The sequence below is a fragment of the Canis lupus genome, chromosome 17 (genome assembly GCF_048164855.1).
Source record: "Canis lupus baileyi chromosome 17, mCanLup2.hap1, whole genome shotgun sequence".
Taxonomy (NCBI): domain Eukaryota; kingdom Metazoa; phylum Chordata; class Mammalia; order Carnivora; family Canidae; genus Canis; species Canis lupus.
Window position 1 is genome coordinate 13,713,038 of NC_132854.1, and position 13,865 is coordinate 13,726,902.

Below are 13,865 nucleotides of genomic sequence, written 5' to 3' on the forward strand. Positions count from 1 at the left end.
GTGGCCTGGAGGGAATGCCAGCAGAGCTGAGCGGCCAGACTGAACGCCAACGGTCTGTGACACACAGTGGCATCACATCCAGTAAGTGGAGGAACAGTCAGGTTAGCTGGCTGCCCCCACCCCTCATCAGGAAGCGGTGAGGATCTCTGCGCTCCACCTGCCCACACAGGAAGGCTGGCAACTCCCCAAACACGCAGGTGGAAGTGCAGGAGGGCGGGCGGCAGTGGCAGGACTAGTGGAGATAAATGCCTATACATCAAAACTTTACTCTGTTCCTAACGACTTTTATTAAGACTGAGACCCCATTCGTCTTTCAGCCCTTGAATGTGGATCTGAATTCCTTGTCACTCGGCTCTCTTTCCTTACAGATCTACAGCTGAAACAAACAGGCATGCAGGACGAACTGTACATTCACTCTGCTCAAGAGACGAAAGAAAACCCCAAATTAGGAAAGTTGAACGTGGTTTTATTACCATCAACAAAAGCCAAAAAACCCCTGGGAATAGAACTTCTCGGTCTCAAAAGACTCACCCCAAATTCCATCAAAACGCAAAAGGGGATGATGGGGTTTGAGGGATACTAAGTAGGACAATTCACCAGGCAGTCAAGTTCCACGTAAGGACCCTTGACATTTTCTCCTCGCCTGCACAAAATTGGAGCTGATATTATGTCTTTAGGTGCTAGATACAAAAGAATTCTACCCAAGTTTCTCACCATGAGGTGTAAATTATTCATGAAAAATGAAAATGTACCAGATTACAACGCTTACATAACTTAGCCTTTCCTCTGAGAATCTGCAGATACGTTTATTAATTAAAACTCATGCAAAGCAGCTGCTTCTGAGGCAGAACACTGAAAGGTCTACTGTCTTCTTATTTTCTGATTTCTTGCAGAGAAACAACCAATATGCCTCTGTATGACTCTCAGAGATCCAAGACCCACCTCTCCTCTAAAAATGTTTTGACCACACTCATTAAGAAGTCTGGTTCCCGATGCCCTAGCCACATTGCGCATGGCATTTACATTCAGATTGCCCAGCAGCTTTAACCAATGGTGTTAACTGAATGCAAGTACCACAGTTTCAAAAATTTGTGGGGGTTTTTTGTTGTTCTTTTTTTTTACTTGAAGAGATACAGCAGACTCCAATCTCTACCCACCCTACACAAGCACAGGCGCGCACACACACACACACACCACTCTTTATTGCTGCCATTCTCCACAAAGTATTTGATGTGACAATTCTGCCTCACTTGTAGCAACCTGATCCATTACTGAAATGGAACCCCCTTCTATAGTTAGAACATCAGCGAAAAGTTTAAGGTGGCTAAGCAACTCCGGTGGTCTGAAGTCTACTGCTGAGATAGATGTCCCCACCTGAGTACTAGTCACAAAGGGCTGGATTTTGACATTTGCTGTCTGGGCCTTTCTGAAGCACAACATAGTTGGGCCGCAGATGCTTTCTGTAATCTGTTCCCGGGAACCAGCAACCGGGAGAAAGGAGGAGTGTGAGCATCTGTACGTGGAAGCCAGTTACTACACTGTGTTCAGCAGAGGAATCTCACAGAAGCCTCCTCCCCCCCTACGCCCCCTGAACCAAGGCTTTGCAGAACCAAGATTTTTCTTATGAAAAAAACAAGCTTCAAATGGGTCAAGTGGTGAATAGTGGGGAATGTTTAATGCCTCCTACATTTATCCGAATATAGTCCTGACAGATGGCTTTGCATAATAGATATTTTATGAAACTCTTTGAGATGAGAGTTTAAAGTAAAACATGACCTTACCTTTCTAGATTTCTCGGTTAGTACAGGCTAACTTACATATCCAAAAATCTTTATACAAATAGCTTTGAAGTTGTGTTCACTTCAAACTTCAGAAGGAAGTAAAATCTGATGCTTTTAAGCTTTTTTCTTCCCTCTCAAGTAATCTGTAGCAGGCCAGAGAAAGCATAATGTTCTGAATCCGGTTGCATGTAATTATTATTTTTTTTTTGATGTGATACCGTTACCATTGATCATCATATATAGTACATTTATATCAGGCAGGTGTGGAAAATGGGATTTTCTGATGTAGCAAATATTCTAATAAATAGAGGTTATGTGTGTATATTATTAACTAATTTTCAATAAACCCTTCCTCAGGTCAACTTTCTGTTGAATGGTTTTAATCTTTGGGGGCGGTGTTCAGAAGATGTGACAAGACCTGGAGGTCATAATTTTAAACCTGAATTGTCACTTTTTGTAGATGTGATTTTTTAAAAACATATTGCCAGAAATGTAACTTGTTTTCACCAGCTTTGAAGGTCCTGGTGGGGTGGGCACTCCATAAAAAGTTTCCTAATATCCAAGGGTAAGAATTTTTCTTCCTAGCACAGGCTCATTTCCCAGAACAAATTAGACGGATAACCATCCCCCCTACCCCCATAGCCCTCACTGCAGAAACATGGGCAATGTGTATTCACTCCACACCTGGAGGGACTCTGTCTTTTTTTTTTTTTTAAGATTTTATTTATTTATTCATGAGAGACACAAAGAGAGGAAGAGGTAGAGACATATGCAGAGGGAGAAGCAGGCTCCATGCAGGGAGCTCAATGTGGGACCCGATCCCAGGACTCCGGGAGCACGCCCTGAGCCAAAGGCAGACACTCAATCGCTGAGCCACCCAGACGTCCCTGGAGGAACTCTTTCTTTTGAGCAAAGGCTTAGGAGGTATTTGAGTTTTTGTGGTTCTGAAGTCTCACTTAGGTAGGAAGTGGGAAGCCACATGTTAGAGGTATGTCTATGAGGTAGAGGTAGAAGTATGTCTCCACATGGAGATATGTGACCAATGAATGTGCTCTACTGCTGTCTGTGAAGGCACTGAATTCAGATCCTACAGAGGCAACTTCCTGTGGCTAACCCTTCGTGTCAGACCAAACTTCTCCTTCTGCCAATAAATGGGATGAGTTTTGATATCTGTTGGGTTAAAAGTAACTCTCCCCATGTAAAGAGCAAAGGCAAGATGAAGTAGGACCACTTGCCAATGGCCACCATCTCAGTTTGGGCTCTTGTGAAAACCTCTCAACAGTCTCCACAGACTCCCCTGCCTCAGAGCCATCTGCTCATTCTCCCCAGAGTTCTGTCCTTTCTTGAAGACCTTTATCGGCCAAATCAGTCAAGAGCCTCTGCCTTGGCTTTAAGACTCAAACCCAGCTGTAGCCACCTTGGCACAGCAAGGCTCTGACCAACCAGACTGTTAGCTCCTCACCTTGATCTCACACTTCCCTGCCTGCCTGTGCACATATGAGCACACAGGTAGAGGGCTTGTAGAACTCAGAGGCTAGACAAAGCACTTCTAGCTGCAAGAGTCTACATAAACTATATTTTAGTTGGGCCTTCAAGGATATTATTAGGTAAAGTAAGTAAACTCTGTATATAAATGAAGAAACTAAAGCTTAAAATGTATTTATTTGAAAATTATTTCCCCCCTCTTAAAAGAAAATGTAGTTTTGAAATAAAAAATAATAAAGCCATGACAGCCCAGACTACCAGTTATAGGAATTCCAATCTGTACTCTTGTTTTGTTACATGAAATTTCTTACAATATGAAAAAAAAAACCTAGGTAATCCATATACTAAGCTGTATACCTGTATGGCTTTTAATGTATCCACTGAGATTAAATTTGTCCCAATATAGGCGTCTATAGATTTATACATTCCGACTATCTGTTAGGCCAAAAGTGACTGAGGTATATGGTATTCTTATTTTCATTTCTACTTTCCTTGTTAACGAGCCATTTGTTAGATGATGGCAGAAGTAAAAGTACAGTCTAGGGAAGGGATTCACACAAAACAAACACATGAACCTAGTGACATATGAACCTGCTTCACTAGGAACCTGCTTTACTTCTTATCTTATATAGGTACTGCTAATAATTCTCGGTTTACTCACTGGCTATTATCTTACACAGAATATTCATATATGGTTATATATTACAATTAACATAGATCAGCTGGGTGGTTTCTAGACATAAGCTGGTTCTTACATCGCTGACTTGGAGCCAAGCCCCATTTCAGTTCATCTCCCTGGCTCAGGAGTGACCTTAGTTTGAGCTGCATTACAAGTGACTCTTTCACAGTGTGTTGCTATTGGGTCCCACATGAAAGATTGTTGTATTTGGGGAATGAAGTGACTTTCTGTATTTATAATTATGAGAAAAGTGGTGTAGCACAGTGGTTAAGAGCAAGGCGTTTGGAGTCAAACTGTCTGAGATTCACTTCCAGCAAGACCATTTATTAGCTGTTTAACTTTGGCTAAGGTAGTTAACCTTTGTCTTAGTTTTAACATCTATAAAATAGGAATGACCAAAGCTGTACTCATAAGACTGTAGCAAGGATCAAGGGAATATATCTATACATATGTACCCTCTCTCATATAATATAAAATATGGGGGTATGGTATATAATGTAATATGTAATACCTTATATGAGACAAACCATTTAGAACAGTATCTTGTACATAATAAGTACTTTGTAAATAATACTATTAGGTAGTAATAAGACTATTAAATATAATTTGTATGTTAAGGCCCAAAGACCTTAGTTAAAACAGGAAGCAGCTACTAGGAAATGTGTTTATTGTATTTTTGTTTATGTATCTATGCCAAGACCCAAGCAACCAAAAAATTGTTTTATATTTCCCCAAAGTATTTGGATTTTTTCTTCACTGAATTTTAAACTACAAGTCTAAGTTCAGTTAAAACTTTCACTGCCAGTTCCTTGATGAAGCTCTGAGGACAGAATTTTTAAATTTGTTGCTTGTTCATCTTGGCTCACTACAGGCTAACATGTAAAGGTGCCCTGGACCGGAGGCTCTGTCATGGGATGTTCTGGTCTATCTTCGGTCTTCTATGAATGACTTGGATCTAATCGCAAATACCCATGAGGTTTGAATTATTTGAACTGACAGTCTAAATTGATCAAATGAACTGAAAGGCTGTCAAAACTTCAGCACATTTTGTGTTAAAGACATATCACTCCATAAAGGAAAAAGGAGGTGGGATGCTTAGCACGCCCTGAGCTCCAAAAGCCCTAGCACCACTTGACAAGTCTACTTGTGTCTACTTTTCTATCATCCCAGACTAGGGGCCCAGCAGAGCAGCTGAGGGACCACAGGTCTGCTGGATCTTGGGGCTGGATGGGCCTTCAGAGGTGATCTCATGCTAGGCTTCCTTTCACAAAGGAGGAAACTGAAACTTACTATGTTTAAATGATACCTCATTCATGTAGATAGGATTCCATCTAAGTTTAGAGGGATAAATTAATAAGAGGATAACTTGTTATGTCACAGTCATCAGCAATCGCTGACTTCGGCGGCCCTGGAAGGATTTCCAAGTTCTTATGTAGCTGCTTCACTCTTTAAAACTTGTTGAAAATATGTAAAAAATATCATGTCTGAAAAATGTATATTTATGACTATTTCTTCTTCCGTGGTTTTCTTGTGTAAGCAGATCTTCACCAAGAGCTGCTAACGGATTTCTGTTCTTCATCAATGAAGTGTAAACCTGCAACTGTTACATCCGATAAACCGCAAAATGCAGGGTCTGGGATTCTCGAGGCTACTGTCAAATACTTTTTTTAATGATAGATATATCATTAAAGATATTTAAATTTAATTGAAGTTAAGCCTGTTAGTTCCTTTACCAATCACAGTCTGCTGTAAAATGATATATTTGACCTCTGCATGTCCCATGCCTCCTAACCCTGCCTGCCCTACACACACACAAACCTACATGTTTGCATGCAATCACTCAAAGATTTTTCCACCAAAGGGAGCCCCCCCAAAAAAAATCACCAGCCTGGAAATAATTATTTATAATACATGATCAAGTATTTATCATAATAATGGAATTTACCTCAAACACCAAAGTAGTTTATCTTGACTTCCTTTCCATTTGTAGGAAAGATCTCTCAGTATTAGAAGTACTTAACTTGCGAGGTGCCTGAGTGGCACAGTTAAGCATTCAACTCTTGGTTTCAGCTCCAGTCCTTATCTCAGGATCATGAGATCGAGCCCAGCATTGGGCCTGGCACTCAGCTCAGATTCTGCTAAAATGTCTCTCTCCCCCTCTGCCCCTCCCCTCTGTGCACCTGGTCACGCATGCACTTTCTCTCTCTAAAATAAATAAGAAAAGTGCTTAACTTGCTATATAGTATATTTCCATCATAATGAATACTGCTATATTATACTTCAACCTTGTTTTCTTATGAAAGGGCTTTGTCACAAAAATTGTCAAAAATCACAAAAAAATGTGGTTCAAGGCAGCTGGACTTAGACATAAATTTCCAGATATCTAGCTTTGTCATAACAAACAAGCAAAGGAACTGAGTGCTTTGAACCTAGTAATGGAAGGATGCAAACTGTCTCCCCCTCTTCCATCCCATCATTTCTTTTGACTCTTCCAAGCTAAGAAACTTATTTGCTATTCTTTGCCATATCTGTTTGGAAGCTGAGTTGGCTTTCCTTAGAGGTAAGCTGGCATTTTTGAGGTGGTAAGTGAAGAACTAAAGAATTAGGAGTAGTGTGTACTTGCCTCTAAGAGCACCTGTGGGCTCATCTCCCCCCATTCCTTTCCTGCTTCGTTACAATTCAGAGGACACAGTGACAACTATCATGGGATTTGACTTTTATCCCTTCATTCAAGTGCTCTCACACTTGTCTCTTCAGTGATGAAACCTTCGGCACTGGAATTACTTATTCACTTGAACGTAGAAAGAGTGTGAGTCAGCCCTTCCCACCTGTAGAATGCAGTCTGGAGTCTGCCATTTATGCCCTGATGCAATTTCTCCCATTAGTTCGGACGTTCCCTCCAGCTTACTCCTCTATCTCTTTTTGTCTTTTATCAGTACAGTTGATTAAAAAAAAATTAAGCTAAAAACAAAGCCAAAACCATTGCTCTTGTATGAAGGGAGGGCATGCACAATAACATGTCTTTCTAGGCGAGGTCGAGGGTTTGTGCTCACCCATCCTCATGCGCATCTCCTATGCCAGGAGCACATGTTTGCAAGTTGGTTGGCTGGGGGTTAGGGTTACAGTCAGCCTGTGATTACAGGGTGGGAGATGGCCAACTGGTTCTCACTGAGAAATAGAACATCCACGGTCTTACTGGCACATGCATTAAACCAACAGAGTTAAACATCCCTACTCAGTTATATCCAGCCTTTGTGAACTCAGCGCCCAGCGTTCTTCTTCCAGTAAGCTCTGGCTCTTACGCCAGTTTCTAGACAAATTGTGAAGTGGGAACCAGTGAGTCTGGGAGCACAAGCGACCAAGGCGAGATGTTGAGAAGGATCATTCAGACCTCAAATTAGACACGAAAGCCAAAAGGGGAGACTTTTCTAAGAGCAGAATTTTTTTTCTTTTCCTCCCCAACAGGTGATAGGGTCTGAATGACCTGAATCGAAACATAGCCAGTTTTCAAGCACCCATGGGCAAGCTTTTACAATTTTTTTTTTCTGTGGCAATTCACAAACCACTGGATACGTAATGCTGTACTAAAAGGAATTTAAGCCTGTCAGGTTAATTACACAATATTAGGTACGAAAACAAACAGTGCAACACAAAACATAGCTACATCATTATTTGCAGTAAATGTTAACTCTAAATAAGTGCAACCTGTCCATAAATGCTTGCTATAAACTAATTAAAAAAATAAAATTTGATGGATAAACATGAAAAAAAAATTCTCACTGAGAATTTTTTTTTTAAATATCAGCACTCATTTAGAGTTTGGGATTTGTGAAAGAAAGCTTTAAAAGGAGCAAACCTGATTGGCTGTGGCTGTTGCTGCGAAGGGGACACTTGTTGCAGGAGTTGTTGCTGCAGAGACAGTGGCTGACGTAGCGCTGTGCATCATGGGTACTTTCAGGAGGGGAACCATGGGAGCAATGAACAGGAGGGTGTAGCATTATGGTAATAGAAGTGGTATTTTGGCATGGTGAATATCAGAGCAGCAAGCCATCATGGGTTAAACCAGCAGATGGCATGCAATCACAATGCAAAGCAAGGAAGCATGGGAGAGAAATAAAAAAGGGAAAATAGCTTATTACAAGTACAATTAAAGGAAGTTTTAAAACATAATCAGTGATTCCCAGAAAGGCCAAAGCAGATTACTTTGGTTGATGTATTTATCAACATTTTATTTCTAACAATTTATCATTCCCAATTTGGAATCTATGGTCATAGGTACTAATGGTTTCCTCTACAGATGCAAAATGTTAACATCCAATGACATAAGAATATATGATAGTTGGTTTTGTCATTATAAAACATCAAAGGCTCATTTGGGGTAGGATTCTTTGGAATTAATCATGGTTAAACTGAAGACTTTTGTCAATTTGGGGCTGCTTTCTCTAGCTGAAATTGTGGGATGTGGTGGTTTATTTTGGGTTAATACATGGTAGTGCAAAAATCGTGGCCTTGATGTAAATTCTAACATAGTTACTGTGAAATAGGCAGATTTTGCCAATGTTTATTTCTCTTTATTCTAAATGGAACTCATCCATGCGTCCTAAAGACAGACTTTTGTAACCAAGGCGCTGGATCCATAGGAATAACTATACAGTGTTAAAATTTAACATCTAAGGGAGTGCTAAGGTACAAATAATTATCACAGATAAATCAACACTTAAAATTAAAAAGGATAATCAAGCAAGGTAGTTCAGACATTTGTTTTCAAAATACATCCATGTATAATTTTTAAAAATAAATACTTCTGGGAAACTCTGATAACTCTAACACACAGCAAAGAGGAGATAAAGGCACACCACTATGAAACTTTAAAACATTGATGAAATTAGCCTGCCTTTCTGATAAAAGTAAGCCTTTTTTTTTCTTATGCTAAAACAAATAAACTATAAAGAGAAACAAAATACAGATCATTAAAAAGCAGTACTTGTGGTTTTATGTTTTGTAGTGGTTGTTCTAGCACAGTGATTGTTCTGGTTACATTAAAACGATCATTTTCTTAAATATACAAGTACATTTTAAAAACCTATACATTAAATCTAAAGCCAAATAAGCCTTCAGATCTACCATTTCCTAAAGCATTTCTACCATCTCTGAAATAAATTTCAAGCAAGTGAAGGTACTGTACATAATATAAAAGACAAATAAAAAAGGTTGAAACCTACCAATACTGGTAGCGGGTGTCATGCACAAAACTGACCCTGCATGTCATGCAATGGTAGGTGGAAAAAGTGAATAAAGGGAAAGAAACAGGTTAGCGGTTTAGAGTTAACATTCAAAGTGAGATTGAAGCACAACCAGAAATAAGTAGGGTTAGTTAACACAGTCTTTTAGAGTTATTCACATTTTTAGTACTGACACAAATATATCTGACTGATCGTAAGCCAATATTATTCAAAGCTCACTCCTTAGATTCTTTTCACACTTTTTATTCATATCCATCGACATTCTTATAAGAATGACATGTGACAGTACTGAGAGTGTCCTTCCTCTAAGACCTCAAAGTAATTTACAGACATTATCAAGGTAATCCTCCAAGGTAGTAAGTGGGTATTTTACAGATGAAAAATCTGAGGCATAGTAACTACTCCAAGGTCATCATAGTGTAAGTCAAGGGTAAGGCTAGAAATAGAATTATATTCCTAAATCCAGGTCAAGTTTTGATTCACTAGATTAGGTTGACCTTACTGCTTTAAAAGTTTGCTTCTTTGCTTGTTTGGTGTCAAAAATAATGTGAAAATGAAAACAGTAACTAAGATTCCCTATCCTCCAGATCAAATGGCTCTCAGGTCAGGTGAATTTTAAATTATGGCCTGGAAGCCCTACAGCATAGGAAGCCTGATGTTCTTGTGACAGAATGACCTGGCTGTGTATGGGATCTGTTTTCTGCTACGAGATTCATCCTGATAAAGGAGCGGTGCCTAGCAATAAAGCCTAATGAGCGTAGAGGCAAAACAATGCAGAACTGGAGCTGAGTTAGGACCAGGGCTAGTGATTTTGTCATGGCCGCGATTAGGTGATCCCTGAGGGAGATCTTTGGCAAAACTCCTAGGAAATCTCAGGTTGGTGTCCAAGTGGAGGGAGGGAGGAGGCGGAGGGAGGGAGGAAGGAAAGATTTCCATCCTTCCAGGGGAATAGCTGCCTTCCCTACCGGTGGCCTTATTAATGTACTTGAATCCAAAATCTCTGACCGTGAAGACATGTTTGTTGTAGAGTACTGGAAAAAACGAATTCTCTACTTCCGGTTCCATTCCTTAGAATAAAAATAAAGGTAATATAAGGATTATATGCCTAAAGATTGGGTGTCATGTAGGTGACAGAGCCTTCATTTTTAATGAATGAATGAAAATTCTCTTTAACAAATGGGTGTACTCGCTTAGAGTTTTAGAACTGCCTTCTGAGATGCCAGGTGAAGACTCTGAGACGTGTAAGCCTTTGGTCTCTCCGCTGACCTGTCCATACGTGAGAGATGCTTTCTGCCTAATCTATGTTTTGGCCAGGCTAACACTGACTAGTCGGGAACAGAGGCTGTTTAAACTGGGTTACTACTGGATTCTCCAGCAAATACATGTTAATATATCCAACTTCACACACACGCACACACACACAGACACACACACACAGACACACACCTCAAAATCCTGTCGACGACACCTCTTTCTCCCTATCTTTCCAATCTTCATAAACAAACTTTTGGAAAGCAACCTGCTCGTAAATTTTCACTTCCTTTATTCCATTTACTCTTCCAATCCTCTCCAGTTGGACTTCCATATTCAGGTCTCTACTCCAACTGCTTATGTCCTCAAGAACTCCCTATTTCTGCAATCAGTAGGAACCCTTCCATCTTCATCTAACACGTGTCTTGGTAACATTTAGCACTTGGCCACTACCTCCGTAATAAACCACCCCTTTCCCTTGGATTTCAGATACTCCCTGCCCCTTCCCCCACCCCCGCCATGCATAGACACACACATACTCTATATCTCTAAATGCTGCAGTTTTTCAAGACTCAGTTCTGGTTCCTTTTCATCTACTCTATGCCTTTTCCAGGCATATCATTCAATCCAGGATTTAAATAGCACCTATAAGCTCAAGGCTTCCAAATTTATGCATCTACCTTCCCTCTTGAAATTCTCTGCTCCAGCTCACCAATAAGCCAAAGCAATTCTGTTTCTAAAATGCATCTTGTATTTGCCTGTCTGGCATCCCTACTGCCACTCCTCCAGTCCTGGTCACCATTATCTCTAGGCTGGACCATGTCATGATGTCCTAACTCGTCTTCCTGCTTGTTTCCTGTCCCTTGCTTAATCCACTCCACTCTTCACCTTCCTAAATACAGGTCTGTTCACTTCTCTGCTGGAATGATTCACTGCCTTTTCATTGCTTTTAGGATAAAGGCCCCCTATGGTCCATTCTCTAACTATCTCCCCAGCTTGGTCCACCCCTCTCTGGAGGCTGGCACCATGATCCGGGCAGATTAGCCTCTCATTTCTTTGAACTGAACACATCACACTTTTGTCCTACTTTTGGGCTTCCCTCAAGCTGTCCCCACTGCCTGGAATAATCTTCACCCCACTCTTTGCATTTTCTAGGTCTAAAGGTACATATCACTTCTTTAGAAAACTGTTTAATTATTCTTTTACCTACCTGCCATTTAAATCAGTTTTCTATTTTCAAGCTTACCAAACTCTACTTTTTCATTCATAGGACTAATAAAGCATTTAAGTTATATATTTATAAGGGCATTTATTGACCATCCGTCTCTCCTCCTTTCTTGTAAACTCGAGGAGGGCAGGGTTCACGTCTGTCTAGGTCTAAGGGACACATAGCAGATGGTCAATTGGTTGAATGAATTTTCTCAGCCATTAGTGAGTGTATTGGGAGCAACTGGTTCCTAAAGTTTATTAAAGTACCCACTGTGTAAGTGACTTCATTTTAAAGCGAACTATGGCTGGATTCAAAGTTATCCTTATCCAAATTCTTCTATTCTTTTGCATTCCAATGTTGTGGGGGGCGGTTTCTTGGAGGGCTCTCCTGTGTCATGGCTGCAAATGTCACCAGATTGTGAACCACCACCACCAGCTCCTGTGACCACACTGAGCTGAGAGTGAACGATGTCACTTTAGCTTCAGTTCAGGAAGTGGCTGAAATGCTCCACCAAATTAACTTGATGAGCCTCTCTTTCTCTGTGGTCTAAAAGTGATATGAATATTGGAAATGCATAGCTTTTGCTGTGTGTGACTGTCTTAGTCAGTGCCAGATTCCGCACCTCATCTTTTCTGTCTCTGCACCCTCTTCCTACCCCTTACGTACTTTCCACTGCAGCTAAAATGAACAACTTTGCAGTCTCTCAAATACGTTCTCCCCCACCTAGGCTGTCTCTCCCCCTGCCTGGGATGCTCTTCCTCCACTGATATAAGCTTCCTTTGAAAGTCCTAAGCCAGTTTCTTCTCCTTGGCCAGTCCCTTCTTTCTCAGTATCCTTGTCCCCAACACCCACGGCACATGCCCAGGGCCCTAGTACACTGCCTCTTTCTGCACTCTCAAATGGCTTTGCTCAGGCCCCAGGGGGGCCCTTAACGCTCACTCAGCACCATATTGGTTTTTCCCTAGTTCTGAACTCCTTTGTTCAGAACTTAACTATATGTTCAAGAACTGTGTGCCAAATTAAGGAGTGAGGGGCAAATAAATTTGCTTAATAAATAAAGAGGTGGGTGGCAAATAAATTAAGAGGTACAGTTTCCACTAAATGCTGACAAATCTTTCACCAAAAGATGTGATAGATAACCTTATGTAGCCTTGTGGTTTCTGATCATTAAGCAGTATTTATGCCAGTGCTTTTCCTGTTCTACTTATTCTGCACATCCAATATAATGAAATAAATAAAAGAGGGAGTTGGTGGGTCGTTTTGTTCTGATCGGCTGAAGCATTTCACTAAGGCACTAATTCTATCAACAAAGATTTCTCAACCGTTCCCTGCTTCCACTGCATAAGTTTTTCAATTCTAGAATCTATGAGTCAGGATTCTCTGGATAATTTCATGAGTTACATATTCCACTTTGTAGCACAGACACACAGCCTCAGTTTTTCCACCTGCAAAATGCAAATAATTATGCCTGCCACTGGCAGACCAATCTTGAAGACTAAAGAGACAATGCCTATAAGAACACTTACAGTGTAACTCACAATAAACCTGTCAGAGAGATGCCGAGAATTATTACCCTGCTAGTTTTGTAAGTGTATGTGGTTTCTGCTTGCCTAAAGTATCAAAGAAATAGTATAACTCCTAGATTAAAATAATCCCTATCAAAAAAAAAAAAAAAAGAGAGAGAAAAGGAAAAGTCTCACCCACTACAAATGTGCTAGGGCATCAACAAGGTGATAATTATATTAGCATGGTTTTGGAGAAGAATCCCCCTTTTTGCACAATGTTTTATGTTACTATCTCCACAGCCTGGAGACAGAATTCCTAAAATCCAAATTCACATTGTGTCAATGGGGGAGTTTTCATAAGCTATCAAAAACTTCACTGTGGGTAACAGATGGTAGGTAGACTTACTGTGATGGTCAAGCCACAGTGCCTACAAATATTGATCCCTTATATCGTATACCTGCAACTAATATGTTATGGGACAACTGTACCTCAGTGGGGAAAAAAAAAGAAATAAAAATGAGGGATTTAAAAAAAAAAAAAAAACGCCCAAAATTTCACTATGAATGGACTTTCAGTGAAGGGTAACCTCCAGGAGAACATGAGATGCTTTGTGTTTCATATATATGATAATTGATATAAGGTATTTATAGAAAAATCAAAATCTGTCCATTTTAAAATAATGGGCCCACCATCTACCAAGTCACAAAAAT

The 13,865-nt window shown here is 40.3% G+C and overlaps 1 protein-coding gene across 11 annotated transcripts in view; it reads right to left on the minus strand.

The window, feature by feature from the left end:
• The window catches only part of MBNL2 (muscleblind like splicing regulator 2), a 161,857-nt gene that overhangs the window by 18,069 nt on the left and 129,923 nt on the right, over positions 1-13,865 (minus strand). For 4 of the 11 annotated variants that reach the window (XM_072782583.1, XM_072782588.1, XM_072782584.1 and 1 more), the window contains one exon: positions 9,168-9,203. The exons of 3 other annotated variants lie outside the window; for them this stretch is intronic. In XM_072782583.1, the coding sequence (XP_072638684.1) occupies positions 9,168-9,203 (36 nt within the window). Of the gene's footprint in view, positions 1-7,801; positions 7,897-9,167; positions 9,204-13,865 lie in introns of all 11 variants that reach the window. 4 more of the 11 variants (XM_072782586.1, XM_072782590.1, XM_072782589.1 and 1 more) reach the window with 2 other exon arrangements.